The sequence below is a fragment of the Myotis daubentonii genome, chromosome 8, assembly GCF_963259705.1.
Source record: "Myotis daubentonii chromosome 8, mMyoDau2.1, whole genome shotgun sequence".
NCBI lineage: Eukaryota > Metazoa > Chordata > Mammalia > Chiroptera > Vespertilionidae > Myotis > Myotis daubentonii.
Window position 1 is genome coordinate 22,976,593 of NC_081847.1, and position 19,605 is coordinate 22,996,197.

The 19,605-nt window shown below is 42.0% G+C and overlaps 1 protein-coding gene across 13 annotated transcripts in view; it reads left to right on the top strand.

Moving 5' to 3' along the window:
* TASP1 (taspase 1) overlaps window positions 1-19,605 on the top strand; it is a 254,206-nt gene that overhangs the window by 206,268 nt on the left and 28,333 nt on the right. For 7 of the 13 annotated variants that reach the window (XR_009454030.1, XM_059705534.1, XM_059705537.1 and 4 more), the window contains one exon: window positions 19,381-19,454. The exons of the other annotated variants lie outside the window; for them this stretch is intronic. Coding sequence is in view for 6 of the 7 variants with exons in the window: in XM_059705534.1 (XP_059561517.1) it covers window positions 19,381-19,454 (74 nt within the window). In the remaining variant the exon portion in view is untranslated. Of the gene's footprint in view, window positions 1-19,380; window positions 19,455-19,605 lie in introns of those variants that run through there. 13 annotated transcript variants of the gene reach the window in all.

Sequence of the window (19,605 nt, forward strand, 5' to 3'; positions counted from 1 at the left end):
ACACTGTCTCCGTGTCCTTCCTTCTTCGCCGACTCCGTCCACACCTTTGGGGACCCCTGGCCCCGCTGGGGTTGGACCCCGGCAGTGGACATCCCCCAAGGGCTGCCGGGCTGTAAGAAGGATGTCTGATTGCCATCTTAGGCCCAATTCCCCGGGGAGTGGGCATAAGCCAGCAGGTGGTCATCCCCTGAGGGGTCCCAGACTGTGAGAGGGCACAGGCTGGCCTAAGGGACCCCCCTGAGTGCACAAATTTTTGTGCACTGGGCCTCTAGTACCTAATAATAGACAAACATGCAAATTGACCATACTTTTGCTACACCTTAAGCCACACCCACCAGCCAATCAGAGCGACTATATGCAAATTAACCCAACCAAGATGGCGGCTGGCAGCCACAGAGCTGGAGCGAGCAGGAGGCTTGCTTGCTCCAGTGATGGAGGAAGCCAGCCTGCCACCGGCTCTGGGCTCCACTCAAAAGCAAAAAAGCTTCAATTATAGAAGGTAAATAAACCCCAGATACCTGCTTCCAGTCACCATGGCCACAGAGCTGGAGTGAATAAAAAAAAAAAGGCTGGGAGCTTGTCACCAGGGGGCTTAGTCAGTCTGAAAACAGCCGTCAGCCCCTCACCCAGGCTGGCTAGGCACCCCAGTGGGGACCCCCACCTTGAAGGGGGTTTGTACAGCCTGAAAACAGCCATCAGCTCCTCACCCAGGCTGGCCAGGCACCCCAGTGGGGACCCTCACCCTGAAGGGGGTATGGGTAGCCTGCAAACAGCCATCCCTCACCTAGGCTGGCCAGGCACCCCAGCGGGACCCCTCACCCTGATTCGGGACACCCTTCAGGGCAAACCAGCCGGCCCCCACCCGTGCACCAGGCTTCTATCCTATTTAATAATAGCCAAACATGGTAATTGACCATACCTCCACTATGCCTCCCATTGGCTAATCAGCGAGATATTCAAATTAACCGCCAACAAAGATGGCAGCTAATTTGCATACTGCAAGCAGGGCGGGACAGTGCAAGCCACCATCCAGGCCCCCATGGGTGACCCCAGGAGCCGCTTGCCTGCCACCTGGGACCGGATCTGGTCCCGGGCCGCAGGCACGCTGGCCTCGCAAGCCCCAGGAGCTGCATGCCTGCTGACCGGGACCCAGTCTGGTCCAGGGCCGCAGGCACGCCGGCCCCACAAGCCCCAGGAGCCGCCTGCCTGCCGCCCGGGACCAGATGTGTCCCGGGCCACTGGCAGGCCCCAGAAGCCCCAGAAGCCGCCAGATATGGCAGTATCTCTATCAGTAAGCACTCTGAAAGTCAGTGGCATAAATGCACCAATTAAAAGACAGATTATGAGGGTGAATCAAAAACAAAACCCACTTTAAATATAAAGACACAAATAGATTAAAAGTAAATGAATTAAGCTGCAGCCTGTTTTGCTCAGTGGATAGAGCATTAGCCCTTGGACTGAAGGGTCCCAGGTTAGATTCCAGTCAAGGGCATGTACCTCAGTTGCTGACTTGATCCCCAGTCCCTATCAGAGCATGTGCAGGAGGCAACCAATCAATATGTCTCTCCCTTTCCCTCCACTCTCTCTAAAATTCAATGGAAAAATATCCTTGGGTGAAGATTAACAAAAACAAAGTAAATGGATTAAGTAACATTAAAGAGATTATAAGAAAAATATATTCCAAATTTTGTTAGTTGTATAGTGGTTGGTTATGTTTAAATTATTAACACCTAAGAAATTGGGTGAAAGGTACATATAATATGCTGTAGTATTTTATAGGGTTTTTTTACATGTATGGGATTATTTCAAATTAAAATATTAAAAAATTAAAAATAAATAAAATATTAATTGAAATGTGTATGCATTACATGAAAAATCTCCTAATTGCTTCTAGCATAATTTATTAAATTGTGCTAAAACTTTCAAGGGTTCAATTAAAAAATATCTTAATTCTAAATGATATAATAGAAAATATATAATAGTGCAGTTATAAGCACTTATCTGAAAATACAAATTTAAAGAAGTGAATTAAAGAAGGGATTAGCCAAAGAAAATATATGCACAACCCATGGACACAGACAACAGTATGGTGATGGCCAGAGAGAAGTGGGGGGCAAGAGCTGGGTAGAGGGAGCTAAAGGGGGGAAATAGGGACATCCTATATAATAATGATAAAAGGTTAATATGCAAATTGACTGAACAGCAGAATGGCCGGTTGCTATGATGCGCACTGGCCACGAGGGGGCAGACGCTTAATGCAGGAGCTGCCCCCTCCCTGGTGGTCAGTGCACTTCCATATGGGGAGTGCCACTAAGCCAGAAGCTGGCTCATGGCTGGCCAGTGCAGTGGTGGTGGCAGGAACCTCTCCCACCTCCGTGGCAGCACTAAGAATGTCCAACTAACGGTTTAGGCCTGATCCCTTGGGGGCCTAAGCCTTTAGTTGGACATCTCCCGATGGCTCCCTGGCTGCCAGAAGGATGTCTGACTGCAAGCTTAGGCCTGATCCCCCGGGGAGTGGGCCTAAGTCAACAGGTTGACATCCCCCAATGGGTCCTGGACTGCAAATGGGCGCAGGCCGGGCTGAGGGACCCCCTCCCCCCGAGTGCACAAATTTTTGTGCACCGGGCCTCTATCCTATATAATAAAAGGGTAATATGCAAATTGACCCTAACAGCAGAAAGACTGGGGATGACTGGTCACTATGACAAACAGTGACCACCAGGGGGCAGACGCTCAATGCAGGAGCTGCCCCCTGGTGGTCAGTGCGCTCCCAAGGGGGAGCTCTGCTTAGCCACAAGCCAGGCTGATGGCTGCCTGTACAGCGGTGGTGGTGGGAGCCTCTCCCACCTGCTCAGCAGCGCTAAGGATGTCCGACTGCAGCTTAGACCTGCTCCCTGCTGGCAAGTGGACATCCCCCGAAGGCTGCCGGGCTGCCAGAGGGATGTCTGACTGCCAACTTGGGCCCGATCCCCCAGGAAGCAGGCCTAAGCCAGCAGGTAGACATCCTCCGAGGGGTCCCAGACTGCAAGAGGGCATAGGCTGGGCTAAGGGACCCCCCTGAGTGCATAGATTTTTGTGCACCGGGCCTCTAGTTGAAATAATAAATGTTTGTTGTTTTAAACCACTAGATTTTTGTGATAATTTATGCAGCAACAGATAACTAATAAACCTTCTGAATCCTCTCACTGCCAAATGGCCCTCTAATTTGTCTAACAATCTACAATGACAAATCAGGATGTTCTATTGCATCTGTAGGCAACTCAGACTGTCAGACTTTATTATGTATCACTGAATCCTGGTCCTCTTCTTTGGAGCCTCTGGGACAAATGTGATCAGTGCCCTCCACTTTGCAGGCCCTAGTCACTCATTTCCAGACTGTCTCCTTACCACCTCTACTCAACTTCCACTTCCATACTGCCACCAGACTTCTCTCTATATAGAGAACCCAACTATGGTCTGAAAAACAAGGGAAGTTAGGAGAAAAGCAGACTGTCCTGAAGCAGAAAGGGCAAAAAAGAGAACTTGACCCAACTGTGACTTAGAGAGCTACACCAATCCCAGGATCAGAGGGATGATAGTGGTTAAAACAAGAGCCGTATAAGTATATGTAATTAGTTTGTTGTATCTCTAAGTAAATGTTGAATAACTTCCTATAAAAATATATATCTTCTTTATCACTCTCATGCTCTCTACTTTTATTTCTTCAATGAGGTTGCACACACATACACACTCACAGTCCTACCTCAGTTGCTCATTTCCCTACAAGGGGGATGGGAACGACTTAACTTGATGGGAAATGCACTTCCTTCATATGACCCCAGAACACACTTTCAGTGCTGTTTCTGACTGCTACTTGTTTACTACTACTTGTTTTTCTCCACTCATCTGCGAAGCCCCAAGTTCTGGCCAGTCCAAATTGCTTAGTCTTCTTCCAAAGGGTCATTCCCACTCCCCCCCCCCCCCGCCCCCGTAACTTTCACAAGCTGTCACTGGTGCTTGAAATGCCCTGGGCGAATTACATCCCTTCTTTAAGACCTGCGTCAGAAGGGAATCTGCCTACAATTCTTCGGAAGCCCTTCTCCCAGGTGATTTGTTCCTTCCTCGTGTTCTTTTTGCAACATGCAGTTGGCACTCACCATGACACATCCTAGTCATGTGTTAAAGTGTCTGCTCCTCCCGCCAGGCCAGCACATCTAAACTTTTTTTCTGAAATCAATCATTTCAAAGGAATAGTGAACCCTAGTAACTCACATGGACGGTACAGGGGTTTGAAATACCTTTTCCATTATTAGAAGTTTCCACTGCCTTATAAGACTCGTACCACCAGATTGTGAATCATTTGAGGACAAGGATTATCTCGTATCCAAACTTTCTACTTACCCTCCATAGTAGGCTCCCAATAATTAATAGATGAATAAATTAAGCACCAAATGGAATTTCCTTATTTGATAATGTAGCAGAAATTTTGAAAGAAATTGTCCACTCTTTCAGGAAAAATGAAAAGTCACATAAAATAATCTCACAAGCTTTCAAAAACAAATAATATGGGTAGAAGGTGTTGGATAATGATGAGTGCACAGGAACAAGAAGACAATTTTGAGACAGTTTCAATGGATCGCAGAAGACAGCCCCAACAAACAGCCTTGTAAAAGGACAATTTGGATGTGAATGTGTTTGTAGCACCCGTCCCACCACCTCCCACCCCCAAGATCACAAAATGCTGGCAAAGCCTAGCCTACAAATCACTGCTTTAATGCAAAGCAAATGCTTGTCCCTGGAATGAAACAGCCGAGAAGAATTAATTTTCCCTGCTTTTAGAGAAGAAAAACCAATATATTTTTACCTGCTAAAGTACAATTACATGTGCTTTCCAGGCCACTATAGAAGTGCTTTATTGAGGCCACTGTATATAGTATGGTTAATAATAGTATAAACAAATACACATTCGTTTTAAGTTTGTGATTCAATACAAATAATTAGAATGTATGCAAATATATAGCATAAGAGACTAATCTCATTATATGGGTACATTTTCTCTCTTGTAGCCTGCTTTCACTCTGCTGTGGGGAGCCTGATAGACTTTGTGAACTTCAGCGGTACTGCCTTAGAGTGATTAGTAGGAAGCAGTGAGCATGGAGATCAATGAGAAACAGACTTCATGTATTTAAGGGAAATTTTAAGCAATTCAGAATAGGAGGCATAGGGACCCTTAAGAGGGTGAAAAGGCTATTTGACCAGCGGCCTTTGTGATAAGCCTCTGTTGGAATCCTTCATTTTAAATAGATTTGAGGCCCACAGTTAAGCCAGTGCCTGATCATCTGGTGAGCACACATGGTAATTTTTACTTTCCCTTGAAGTTACCCTCACCTTACTCAGTCAGGTTCTTGCAATCTAGGTATATGTTCATGATTCTGACAATGGAGTTTATACATAATATTCTAAAAATTTATATGGAACCAAAAAAGATCTCGAATAGTCTCAGCAATCTTGAGAAAAGAACAAACTTAGAGGTATCACAATGCCTGATGTCAAACTACACTACAAGGCCATTGTAATCAAAACAAAGTGGTCCTAGCATAAGAACAGGCATATAGGTCAATGGAACAGAGAGCCTAGATATCAACCTACACCCAATTGATATTTGACAAAGAAGCTAAGAGTATACAATGGAGTAAAGACAATCTGTTCAATAAATGGTGTTGGGAAAATTGAATGGATACATGCAAAAAAAAAAAAAGAAAGAAACTAGACCACCAACTTACACCATACACAAGAATAAACACAAAATGGATAAAATAATTAAATATAAGTCACGAAACCATAAAAATCCTGGAAGAAAGCATAGGCAGTAAAATCTCAGGCATCTCTCATAGCAATATTTTTACCGATATATCTCTTAGGGCAAGGGAAATACAGGAAAAAATAAACAAATAGCACTACATCAAACTAAAAAGCTGCACAGTGAAAGAAACCATCAAGAAAATGTAAAGGGGACCCACTGTATGGGAGAACATATTCACCAACAATACATCTGACAAGGTGTTATAATTTCCAAAATATATAAAGAACTCATACAAGTTAACACCAGGAAGACACGCAATCCAATTTAAAAATGGGCAAAAGACCTGAATAGATACTTCTCCAAAGAGAACATACAAATGGCCAGTAGACATGACAAAATGCTCAGAATCCCTAATCTTCAGAGAGATTAAAACCATAATGAAAAAAACATAATGAGATATCACTTTACACCTACCAGAATGGCTACCATTAATAAATCAATAAACAACAGGTGCTGACAAGGATGTGAAGAAAAGGAAACCCTCTTGCACTGTTATGGGAATACAGACTGGTGCAGCCACTGTGGAAAATAGTATGGAGTTACCTCAAAAAGTAAAAAATGGAACTGCCTTTTGACCCAGTGATCCCACTTCTGGGAATATATCCTAAGAATTCCAAAACACCAATTGGAAAGAATATACATACCCTTATATTCATAGCAGCATTATTTTTTAAATATTTTTTTTATTGATTTCAGGGGATGGAGGAGAGAGAGATAGAAACATCGAGAATGAGAATCATTGATCAGCTGCCTCCCACACACCCCCTACTGGTGATTGAGCCCACAACCTGGGCATGTGTCCTGACTGGTAATTGAACTGTGACTTCCTGGTTCATAGGTTGATGCTCAACCACTGAGCAACACCAGCTGGGACATAGCAGCACTGTCCTATATAATAAAGAGGTAATGTGCAAATTAACCCTCACACCCTCACAAGATGGCTGACTACAAACAGGTCAGCAGAGGGGGTTAGTGAGGGATGACCAAACGACTGAACAAGCAGGTTGTGTGGGGTGACCAGGTCGGCGGGGGGCGGTGAGTGGTGACCAGGCAGCAGAGGGGGCAAGTTGGGGCAAACAGGCTGGCAGGGGGGCAGTGAGGGATGACCAGGCTGGCAAGGCAGGGGAGGCAGTTAGGGGTGACCAGGCCAGCAGAGTGGTGCAGTAGGGGCAACCAGGCTGGCAGGAGGGGCAGGTAGGGGTGACCAGGCTGGTGGGGGGAGGGGCAGTTAGGAGTGATCAGGCCAGCAGGGAGGACGCAGTTGGGGTCGACCTGGCCGGCAGTAGGGAGCAGTTAGGGGTGATCAGGCAGGCAGGCAGGTGAGCTGTTAGGAGCCAGCAGTACAGGGTTGTGAGAGGGATGTCCAACTGCCGGTTTAGGCCTGATCCTCAGACATTCCCTGACGGGTCCTGGATTGGAGAGGGTGCAGGCTGGGCTGAAAGGACCCCCCCCACACACACACACACGAATTTCGTGCACTGGGCCTCTAGTTTATAATAATCTGGAAACAGCCCAAGTGCCCATCAGTAGTTGAGTGGATAAAAAGGTCTGGTACATTTACAAAGTGGAATACTATGCAGCTATAAAAAATGGAAATCTTATCTTTTGCAATAGCGTGGATGGACCTGGAGGTTATTATGCTAAATGAAATAAGCCAGTCAGTGAAAGACAAGTACCATATGATCTAATTTATATATGGAACCTAAAGAACAAAATAAAATGATGAACAAACTAAAACAGAGGCATGGATATGTGAACGGAGTGATAACTGTCTGCAGGGAGTGGGGCTGGGGACAGCTGGGGTGAGTGTGTGGACAGCATGAAAGAAGGTGAAGGGATTAGCCAAAGAACATATATACATAACCCATAGACACAGACAACTGTGGTGATGGCCAGAGGGGAGGGGTGGTGGTGGTGGGTGGTCATAGACAAAGGGGGGGAATGTGAACATCTGTAATAGTGTCAACAATAAAAGTAAACTTCAAAAAAAGAATGTAATGTATTTGTAAGTTATAAAGGACAATAATAAAATGAGCACCTGTGGACCTGCCATTCAGCTTAAGAAATTACCCATAACTTTGAAGCCCCATGTGGGCCTGTCTGCACTTTACATAAATGGTATATCTATCATATGATTTCCTCTATGAGAGTTTTTGCAGTTTCTTACATATTTAACTAAAAGAATAATGAGTTCCTTTATCATTCTAGACTTTGCTCTATCAAGTCAAACTATTCTTCAGTTGCCAATTAGAGCTTGAATGGGGTGCTCCCTCCCCTTTCAGACAGGCAAAGTTCTTTATCAAGTACTACTTTTGTCACTGTTACCAAAATTAGCTATAGTTTAAAATTTTTTTTTAATGTTCAGTTGAATTGGTGCTTCCCAGAACATGAAAAAGATAAAATGTCATTTTTTTGTAAGTTAAAATTCTAAACCATCTTTTGGTTTTACTGGCATTAAAAATTGGGCGAGCATGTACAAACACAAACACTTCAAAGGAACTTCATTCTTGAGGCCCCAACAATATCACTTATTTCCAATTCATGGCACATGCCACGGTGAGCTCTTGTGACTAGGCTTCTGCTGGGCTCACACAATCATAAAAATAGCCCTCAAAGAGAAGGCAAATCAGCTATTAGGATGTTATTAGGAAACGAGGCATGTATGGATGGATGTTCATCTGCTGTTAATAACTTTCCTTTAAAATACAACTAAAACGTTGGTCTGTAAGAGGGTTCAGTGTTGTGCATGGATGCTCATTTCTTTAGTGCCCCAGCAGTGCTTTGGGATTGTTACAACTTTATTCTCGTTTTAAGAGATAAGCTGGCATTTTGCTTCTTTATTTAAGGACTAGTAGCTGGGTGCACAGATTCGTGCACATTGAAAGGAAATTAATTAGAAGAAATATTTTAATATCGCTATTCGCCCTTTCTCTATAATAGAAGTGTAAACCAAATTCACGATTGACAATGACAGATCAAAACACATGTGTGCGATTGGCGCCAGCGAGAGCTTTATATGTATTGCGCATGTGCGAGTCAATGTTTATTTTTAAATTGCCAGTGCGTGTCATATGTACCTGCCAGTCGTGCGGACAGACGGTGGGTCACTTAGCCTTTTATATATAGAGAGATCAGATAGAAAGAAGCAAATGAAAGAATTTATTCTTAGAGGCAAAATATCATGTCTTAGGGTAGACATGCTATTTTAACTTATCAACAACTGAGTTGGATTAATCTGTTGAAGTAGTGCTCTGAGATTTATATAATTCGGAATTAATTTTTGTGTTTTTATTTTATTTTTAAGTTACAGTTTGCATTCAGCCATATTTTGTATTAATTTCAGATGTACAGCATAGCAGTGAGACACATACTTTACAAAGTGTTTCCTCTGATATTTCAGGTGCCCAGCTAACACTGTATATAGTTATTACAGTATAGTTGACTATATTCCCTATGCTGTACTTTACAATCCCATGACTATTTTGTAGCTACCAATTAGTACGTCTAGTGTTTTTTCCTTTGCGGGGGCAGGGCGGGGGGGACAACGGTGTTGTTAATTTTTGTTTTTAAAATACAAAGATGTTGATTACAAGTAGCTATAATCTGCTTTGTTTGCTTTAAAACAACTTTTCTTCCCTTAAATATCACTAGTCTACTTTTTACAATTGCAAATAGATTTTCATCTATAATTTCCTTCTCCATCATAAGAAGTATAGTTCTAGCTATAATCTAACCATGTAGTTTTTTTGGCCAGAAAGTTTTCCATCTGAAATAAAAAACACAAAGATTTATGAATAGAATTCTAGTGATTAAGTACTCCTTATTACTCTGGTTCTCCTAAAACTCAGAAAAACATTTTGACAAATTTTATAGTTAATTTTCATGTGCTCAAACAGTAATAAATCCTAAAAAAATATTTGTTGAATGAATGAAATCATATTTCAATAAAACATGTTTTACTGAATGCTTTTCTTTTCAGCAGAGAGCTTCCAAGCCCCAGCCAGTGGCCCCGATTTCCTGCAGTTTCTAATACAATAAAGTGATAAAACAGGACGAGAATAGAAATGTCCTTCGGGGCTTGTGTTACTGTTTGACCCACATCCTCTCTTCCCTTTCAGTCAGCACCCTTCTTTTGTCTTGAACAAGGCAGAGTGAACCTTGGAAAGGGAAGATAATTGTTTCCTTGGCTTAGTATAACTGGGGTTCTATAGAACTTAATCCCCAACCCTCCCAGGACAGTGCAGAGGCGAAAGTTTTTCAGGGAAGCAAGCCAACTCAGCTACTTCAGGCCATAATGGGCCAAGTATTATATGAATCTTAAGGATTCTATGTCAGGATAGTAAAGCATCCTTGTATGAACCTCCCATTGGGTTTTAAAGAACCTAACAACCATAGGGGAAAATCTCCAATGAATTTATCTCTATTCAATAAGGAATAACAAACACTGTGCAAAATGTCCTCGGGTAAGCCATTCGACCTAAGGCTAAGGAGCAGCAGCTGACTTGGCAACTGTCCAACCCTAGACAGTTCTGTTTTAGAGTTCTGTTCTTCATGCAAGAAACTCTGGGACGGGAAGCCAGGCAGTGAGGATCTTTGTTTTTTTGAATGTTTTTTAATCCTCACCCAAGGACATGTTTAGGGAGGGGGGAGTGGGGGAGAGAGAGAAATAGAAACATTGATGCGAGAGAAACATGGTCTGGACCTGGGCTCGAACCCACAACCCAGGTATGTGCCCCGACTGGGAGTCGACCCCTTGTAGTTTAAATTTATGGTTCTACTCATGCCCAATGGCCCCATGCTGATAACCAGTGGACCCTTTACAAATCTGAAATGAAGGCCCAGGATGCAGAGCTAAAGGCCCTCCTCCAGAATTCTGCAAGTTGGTAAACCCCGAAAAAGGGGAAAAAACCCACAAAAAATGAAGGCCTCCAAGTCTGCAGATAATGCTGCCAATGGGGAAACGTTAGAAGAGAATGAAGCTGGGGACTGAGGTGGGTCCCATATCCCCAGCTTGCTTGCTGCTCCTGCCTCATCTCCTTCCTGCCACATCCCAGGCTCTCAAATGCAGTTTCTACTCCACCCAGGACTGCCAGTGAGCAGGATCTCCCTGCCTCCATCCCAGTCCCCCAACCCAACCCACTTCCAACAACAACCAGCTCCAACTGACTCTGGTCTTGGGAGCCACCAAAGATCAAATAGAAAAGATAAATTGAATAATAAAATCGGGAGTTAAAAAAAATGCTAACATCCTACTACCATTACATAAAATTTCAGTAATTCAGAATATCATAATCTAAACACATAAGAAATTAATTATTTATAGATAATATAGATTAACAGTATAATTGAGGTTCCTAGGGAAATTCTTTAAAAACATAGAACATGGCCCTCACCAGTTTGGCTCAGTGGATAGAGCATCAGCCTGCGGACTCAAGGGTCCTAGGTTCGATTCCGGTCAAGGGCATGTACCTTGGTTGCGGGCACATCCCCAGTAGGGAGTGTGCAGGAGGCAGCTAATCAATGTTTTTCTGTCATCGATGTTTCTAACTCTCTATTCCTCTCCCTTCCTCTCTGTAAAAAATCAATAAAATATATTAAAAAAATAGAACATGAATGAAAACAGGACAAACTTCAGAAATTTCAGAAGGGATAGATTGTGAAAAATAGGTTGCCCTCTACTCAACTTTCTGACTCAACCAGTTCCTAAGATCTTCTTCCATGTATTTTTGTAAACATGTTCATCTATGGTGCCCTTTTATTTTCTTTCAGAAAAATGGCTGCACATCTCTATAAATCATCCTCCACTTTACCTTTTATTTTAGATAACTATATATTTTGCAGATTAGTGTTTTTTCAAACTGAAGTTATATTAATGAGGTCTAAAGTCAATTTAGTGAGTCACAAGCATAATCTTTTTAATGCATTGGGTAGAACACCAATGCATTGCTAATAAAATGGTATTATTTTATGAAATTTTAGTTATAAAGAAATGTGTATAGTAAGTGAAAATATGTGGGGCTGTTTTGTTTTGTTTTGGGTTTTGTTTTTTCTTTATTGGAGTTCATGGTCAAGAAGTTTGAAAAACATTTAGTTCAGATAGTTCCATATCATGTATGTAGAGCTACTTCCTTTGTTTTTAATTGTTGCGGTGTATTCCATTGTATTGAGTACTATAGTTATGTATATATAGTCCCACTAATGGGCAATTAAGCTATTTCCAGTTTCTTCCTAGTTAAAACTACTTCAGTGAATATCTTTTTTTTCTAGTCATAAATGATAACTCAGGTTTTTTTTTTTTAATTAAATCTTTATTGTTCAGATTATTACATTTGTTCCTTTTTTTTTCCCCCCATAACTCCCCTCCTCCCAGTTCCCGCCCCACCCTCCGCCCTCACTCCCCACCCACTGTCCTCATCCATAGGTGCACGATTTTTGTCCAGTCTCTTCCCACATCTCCCACACCCCTTTCCCCCCCAAGAATAGTCAGTCCATTCCCTTTCTATGTCCCTGATTCTATTATAATCAACAGTTCATTCTGTTCATCAGATTATTTATTCACTTGATTCTTAGATTCACTTGTTGATAGATGCATATTTGTTGTTCATAATTTGTATCTTTACCTTTTTCTTCCTCTTCCTCTTCTTAAAGGATACCTTTCAGCATTTCATATAATCCTGGTTTGGTGGTGATGAACTCCTTTAGCTTTTCCTTATCTGTGAAGCTCTTTATCTGACCTTCAATTCTGAATGATAGCTTTGCTGGATAAAGTAATCTTGGTTGTAGGTTCTTGGTATTCATCACTTTGAATATTTCTTGCCACTCCCTTCTGGCCTGCAAAGTTTCTGTTGAGAAATCAGCTGACAGTCGTATGGGTATTCCCTTGTAGGTAACTGAGTTTCTTTCTCTTGCTGTTTTTAAGATTCTCTCTTTATCTTTTGCTCTTGGCATTTTAATGATGATGTGTCTTGGTGTGGTCCTCTTTGGATTCCTTTTGTTTGGGGTTCTCCGCGCTTCTTGGACCTGTAAGTCCATTTCTTTCACCAGGTGGGGGAAGTTTTCTGTCATTATTTCTTCAAATAGGTTTTCAATATCTTGGTCTCTCTCATCTTCTGGCACCCCTATAATTCTGATGTTGGTACGCTTGAAGCTGTCCCAGAGGCTCCTTACACTATCCTCGCATTTTTGGATTCTTTTTTCATTTTGCTTTTCCGGTTGGATGTTTTTTGCTTCCTCACATTTCAAATCATTGACTTGATTCTTGCGCTCCTCTGGTCTGCTGTCAGGCGTCTGTATAATATTCGTTATTTCAGTCTGTGTGTGCTTAATTTCTAGTTGGTTCCCCAATATAAGATCGAGGGTCTTATTAGTTTTCGTGTAGATCTCATTAAGTTTATCGGCAGCTTCTAAACAGTTCTTGAGAGACCTTAAAAGTGTGGTTCTGAACTCTATTTCTTCCATTGACAATTTTGTCCTGTTTCTTTGTCTCCGCATTTTGTTATGCTTCCTTGGTGCACCCCCTAGTGGTCTTTGTTCGCAGTCTTTTAGATAAATCTTGATTGTTGTAGTTAATTCCAGGGAGGGTTTGACCTCCAGGCCAAGTGGCTATGAGAATCAGCTGTGTCAGCAGTGAGAGAACTTCTGTCCTCTAGGGAGGTGCTAATCTAGCCTTTGCCTGAGGCTATCCGGCAAATGCCTCTGTGCAGGGGTTGGGCGGGGCGGGTCGCACAGGATCAACAGGTTGGGCCGGAGAGAGCAGTTATGGCGGCTCTCAGTCCTGTCCCAAGGGGCTCTGCCTCTCTGAGTCCCAGCACCCGCTGCAAAGCTCGGAGAGAAAGCTGCACTCGCTCTGACCGAAGCCAGACAGTCCCGCTTCTGCCATTTGAGTCTGGGTCCCTAAAGACTCGCCCGGATCTGGTGCTCAGAGTCTGCGACTCCCTCCCGATTGAAAACAACAACCGCGCCCTCCGCCGCCAGCCCGCTCCGCGCACTCGGCACCTCAGAATTTGACTTCAGCACTGCGCCTCCTCTGAGTGTCCGTATGCGTTTCTCTTTCCTCCTAGTTGTAGGACTTCCACTCAGCCAGCGTTCCTGTGGTTCTGGGTGATGTCCCTTCCGTTTTTTGGTTTCACTTTTGAAGTAGTTGTTCAAAGCAGCAAACTCCGGCGTTAACCTATGCCGCCATCTTGGTTCTCCAGGTGTTTTTTTTTTAAAATATATTTTATTGATTTTTTACAGAGAAGAAGGGAGTGGGATAGAGAGTTAGAAACATCGATGAGAGAGAAACATCGACCAGCTGCCTCCTGCACACCCCCCACTGGGGATGTGCCCGCAACCAAGGTACATGCCCTTGACCGGAACCGAACCTGGGACCCTTGAGTCTGCAGGCTGACGCTCTATCCACTGAGCCAAACCGGTTCGGCGATAACTCAGGTTTTAATAGTTATATTGATTTCAGAAAAGGGAGAGGGAGAGAGATAGAAACATCAATGATGAGAGAATCATTGATTGGCTGCCTCCTGCACACACCCCACTGGGAATCAAGCCTGCAACCCAGGCATATGCCCTGATCAGGAATTGAACCGTGACCTCCTGGTTCATAGGTCAATACTCAACCACTGAGCCACTCTGGCTGGGCCAATAAATAGCTTTTTAAAGGTGTTCTTTTATAAATATAAATGCATATTTGTAGAACCAATACCTAGAAGTAGAATTGTGAGGTCAAAGGGTATGTCATTTTGGTAATTACAGTCAATCCTCATTATTTTTAGATTTCATATTTATTAATTTTCCTACTTGGAGAAATTTATTTTTAATCTCAAAATTAGCACTCCCAGCACTTTCACAGCCATTTGTGGTATGAGCAGAGTGGTGAAAAATCTCAGTCACCTGACATGCACATTCCCAGCTTAGGTGAGCAAGCTGATAATCTGCCTTCTTGTCTCAGCTTATAAACAAATGTCCTTTCTGTGGTCTATTTGTGCCACATTTTTCACAGTTTTGTGCTTTTTGTTGACAATTTTGCTGTTTAAAATGGCCCCAAGGAATAGTGCTTAAGTGCTGTCTAGTGTTCCTAAGTGCAAGGAGGTTGTGTAGAAATGTGTATGGCCCTGCTGGCATGGCTCAGTGGTTAAGTGTCGACCCATGAACCAGGAGGTCATGGTTCAGTTCCCAGTCAGGGCACATACTCGGTTCAATTCCCACTCAGGGCTCAAGTCGGGGGCGTGTAGGAGGTTAATCCCCAACCCTCCCAGGACAGTGCAGAGGCTCTCACTCAGCTTCCCTTCTCGGATCAGGAGGCAGCTGATTGATGTTTCTATCTTCTCTCCCTCTCCCTTCCTCTCTCTCTAAAAAAAATCAATAAAAACATATCTAAAATAAATAAATAAATAAAAAGAAAATGTGTGTGTGGGATAAGCTTTATTCAGGCAAGAGTTATAATGCTGTTGGCCATGAGTTCAAAGTTAATAAGCCAACAATACTGTATATCCAGAAAAAGGAAGAGGAAGTCACTGATCTGTTTGTTGCTCCAGAAACTGCTAAAGTAACCTCTACGGTGCATCATGAAGCCATGGAGAAGCTGGAAATAGAGTCCAATTTGTGGGTTCATGAGAAGATGGCCAGTAAAAAGAGCATAGGGGCCAGCATTGTTGAGGCTAAAAACCAAAGAAATTCGTGGGCAAGTTTTCCAGGGTTAGGAAAATGTTAAACTTGTCTTGGCTGCTGTTTTATTATACAAGAATACTGCATATAGTTAATTACTTATAAGAAACGTATAAATTAGATGTCTTTAAACAGAAACCCACATTAAATAAAAGTTACTTATTGATTGAAAACGTTGTGACCAGAGACTTGCAGGAACCTAACTCTGTATTTCTCTTAGGAGCAATGGGTCCATATTTCCTAAATAATTGTTCATGCTGACCTTGTAGGGCATAGCTACCACAAATTACAAGAATGTATTTCCAAATGGCCATACTCCCACCATCATTATATGAGAGTGCTTGTTTTTTCACCACCCCCCCCCCCAAAGTTGTCTTAAACCTTTTGATATCTGATAACCTAATAGTTGAAAAATGGTATCTTGTGGTTTTACTTTGCAGTTCTTTTAGTAGGAGAAGTCTTTTTGTGTTTGAGGGTCATTCATGTTCCCTTTTGTTTACATCCTTCTTGCTTTATCTTTGGATATTTGTCTCTTATTAATTTGTAGCAGATCTTTATATATTAAGAAAATTTTGTCCTTTTTCTTTGCTATGAATTGCAAATAGTTCCCTAGTTTGTCTTTTGACTGTTTTCCCCATATGGTAAAGAAAATGCAGTAAACATTTTTTTAAAAGTAGTCAAATTCATTGATCTTGTCTTTTATGACCTCTGGATTTTGTTATTGTTTTAAAAGCTTTTCTTTGGAGATATTTAAGAGTTGTATTTGTGTTTGATGTTTTGTGGTCCTTTGGTGTTTGCACGGAATTTAATCTTCTTAATACATAACACTAATTATAAGTCCTTTTCAAGCTGAGTAAATTTCAGAGTAATAGAACAATGGGAGATCGCAGGTTTTGGAATCCACAAGTCCGGTTTGAATTCCAGTTTGTTTATGTACTAAAATGACGTAAGCCATGTTTCATTCTTCCTGTGAGCATCAGGTGCCCCATCCAGGCTTTGTTGAGTTCTACAAAAGACAGTGCCTAGCATAGGATAGATTCGGAATGTTAGCTCCTCCCTCTCCTGCTTCCCTGAAGTCCTCCACCAAGAAATAATTTGTCATATTAATTTAAGACATGCACTGAATTGAATAAAATAGGGTTTCTTTTCAAAAGCATTCTATAATTTAAGTTGTAGGCAATTCCTGCTGAGTTTTTCAAGCTAGCTTGAACTACTTATATACTGAACTGATCATTATCTACTGATTTGGATTGTTGGTATTAAAATGTTTTAGTACAATGCACCCCTTTTTAGGGGGATTTGTGAAAAGGGTGAAGACTGAATTTCTAGACATTGAATTACTTTCTTTTAACTTTGTATTTATAGATACATTTGCATTGTCATTACTCTAGGGAAACTCGGTAAGACTTGAGTGCCTTTGCTCTCTTAGGCAATTAGAATATCCAAGATCTTGCTCTGGACTTGAGGATTTTCAAAGTTCAAAGGAGATGTGTGAGGAAGAAAAAACATCTGGTGAAGAGCACTTGCTTCATTGCATGACACTGTGTTCCTGCGCTCTTTCGCAGAACGTCTGTTTAGCAGGTTGGCAGGTTTGGTAATTAATTGATGATGAGGGAATAAGCCACGTATCTGAGGAACTCAGTTTTGTCCCTAAGCTTCTTTCTTCCCCACATGTCTGGCAAAGCGTCAGTCCAGGATCACTGATCCCACAGTTGTGTCTCAACTCAAACACTTGTCTTCAGGCTTAATTAGCTCAGGGACATAAACAGATGGATGGCCTGGGACCCAGAGGGCTGAGTGTTGAGCAATGCAGTTTTATTATCAGGGACTTTTGAAATTTTTTTTGGATAAGTGCCTCAAAACTTTACAAAGTGTCTTTAAAAAAAAAACTTAGAATTTTGACAGTATGTACTTGAAGGGGACAAAATTTTGTGTGTATCTCTGTGTGTTTGTGAATTTTCCTTCTTGTAACTTAATTTAGGTATAATTTCAAACTTATATTTGAAAAGTTACAAGAATCATACAAGAGACGTCCATGATTTCTTAACCCAGACTCACCCATTGTTTTCATTTTCCTCCATTTGTTTTTTCTTCCTCACTCCTGCTTCCCTTCATCTTCTCCTTACGCACATAGACCCACACACTCACATGTTTAAACATGTACATTTTTTTTCTTAACTATTTGAGACCAAGATGGAGATGTCAGGGGTCCTTACTGCTTAATACTTCTGTGTGTATTTCTTAAGAACAAGGCCATTCTCCTGAATAATTACATTTAGATATCAAAATCATAAAATTTAACATCAATATGACATTACTGTTGAATCCATAGTCCCTTTTAAAACTCCATCAATTGTTTCAATACTGTCCCTTATAACATCCCCCAACCCTAGTCCAGGATCCAATCCAGGATGACACATTGCATTTAAATGGGAACAGTTTCTCAACTTCCTTTGTATTTTTTGACTTTGACATTTTTGACAAATTTAAACCAGCTATTTAGTAGCATTTGTAGATCAGCTTTGTGTGATGCTTCCTCATGCAATCCTAGTTCTGCATTTTTGGCAGGAACACCACAGAAGTGGTGGTGAGTCTCAGGTGTCTTGTCAGGAGGTACATTGTTGCATTGATTTGTCCCTTAATTGGTGATGTTGGCTTGGATCATTTGATTCGCATGTAGTCCATCAGGTTTCTCTATTTATCTAGAGGCCTGGTGCACAGATTTGTGCACCGGTGGGGTCCCTTGGCTTGGCCTGCAGGGATCTGGGGAGGAGCTGCTCCCGCTCATCCCAGCCCTGCTCATCCTGGTTAGCTGAGCAGCGCTCCCCCTGTGGGAGCGCACTGACCACCAGGAGGCAGCTCCTGCATTGAGTGTCTACCCCTTGGTGGTCAGTGCACATCATAGCGACTCATTAAATGGTTGTTCAGTCGCTTAGGCTTATATATATATAGATAGGAATTTTGTGGAGAGATACCTTGAGACTATGGAAATAGCCTATTGCTCTTCAAATTTTCACCAACTAGTTTTAGCAACCATGATGGCTTGTTAATTCTTATTTTGTCTGTATTTATTAGTGGGCATTCTGCTGCAAGGAAGAGCTTTCTCTTCTCCCCTGTTTACTTATTAATTTACTTGTTTGCCTTAGTATGGGCTTGTTGGTTTTACTATGTTCAGTGGGATAGTTAATTACTGTTATTAGTTATTTTGATACTTAGATTGGCACAGATTTGGCCAGCAGGAGCCCCTTAGAGCTGAAAAACATTGTGAAAAACCCCTGGTCCATTTGATAAATCCTCATCATTCTTTGAGCTCTTCCTTATTTTCTGGAACAACATGATGTTCCAGATTCATTTTATATTTTCTCTGCCCCAGTTCTGGAATTGACATTTCTTCAAGAAATCCTGGTTCCTTTTCATGCAGAATGGTATTTAGAAACCAAGGGGTGTGTGTGTGTGTGTGTGTGTGTGTGTGTGTGTGTGTGTGTGTGTGTGTGTAAGAGAGAGAGAGAGAAAGAGAGAGAGATATTTAAAGGGAACTGTTATGGAATATTACATTTACTAAATTATTGTGTATTGTACAAAGGAGTGTGTGTGTGCATGTGTGTGTCTTTAATGTTACAAGTTTCAAACAGAAGAGCATTTATTTTACATGTAATAATCATAGTTTTGACAAGAAAGAAATACATTTTTCATTTCACAGTAAATGGCATTACGCAGTTTTGAGTACTAAATCATCTTGACATTTATGAAGGAGCAAATGGAAAGTGGGGAACTGAGTGTGTTAGGTATAAAGCTATCTTTAACGGTTCTATTAAAAAGCAGAGATTTATTTTCCATCTGTGATCTGAATGTGCCTGTTTGTGCTCTCCTCATGGCAGTGGAGTTCCTGTGGAGCCACACGACGGAGAGCATGTGCGTTGGCTACATGTCAGCCCAGGACGGGAAAGCCAAGGTAAGCGGGAGAAACGGGGCATAGCCTGAACACCTTGCAGCCATCCCAGGAGCCTTTGACAGGCCAAGTCCACACGATGAATTTTCTCAGCCTCTCCTAGGCAGTAGCTCCATGATCTTTATGAGAATGTGATTAAGAACAGTTCATGATT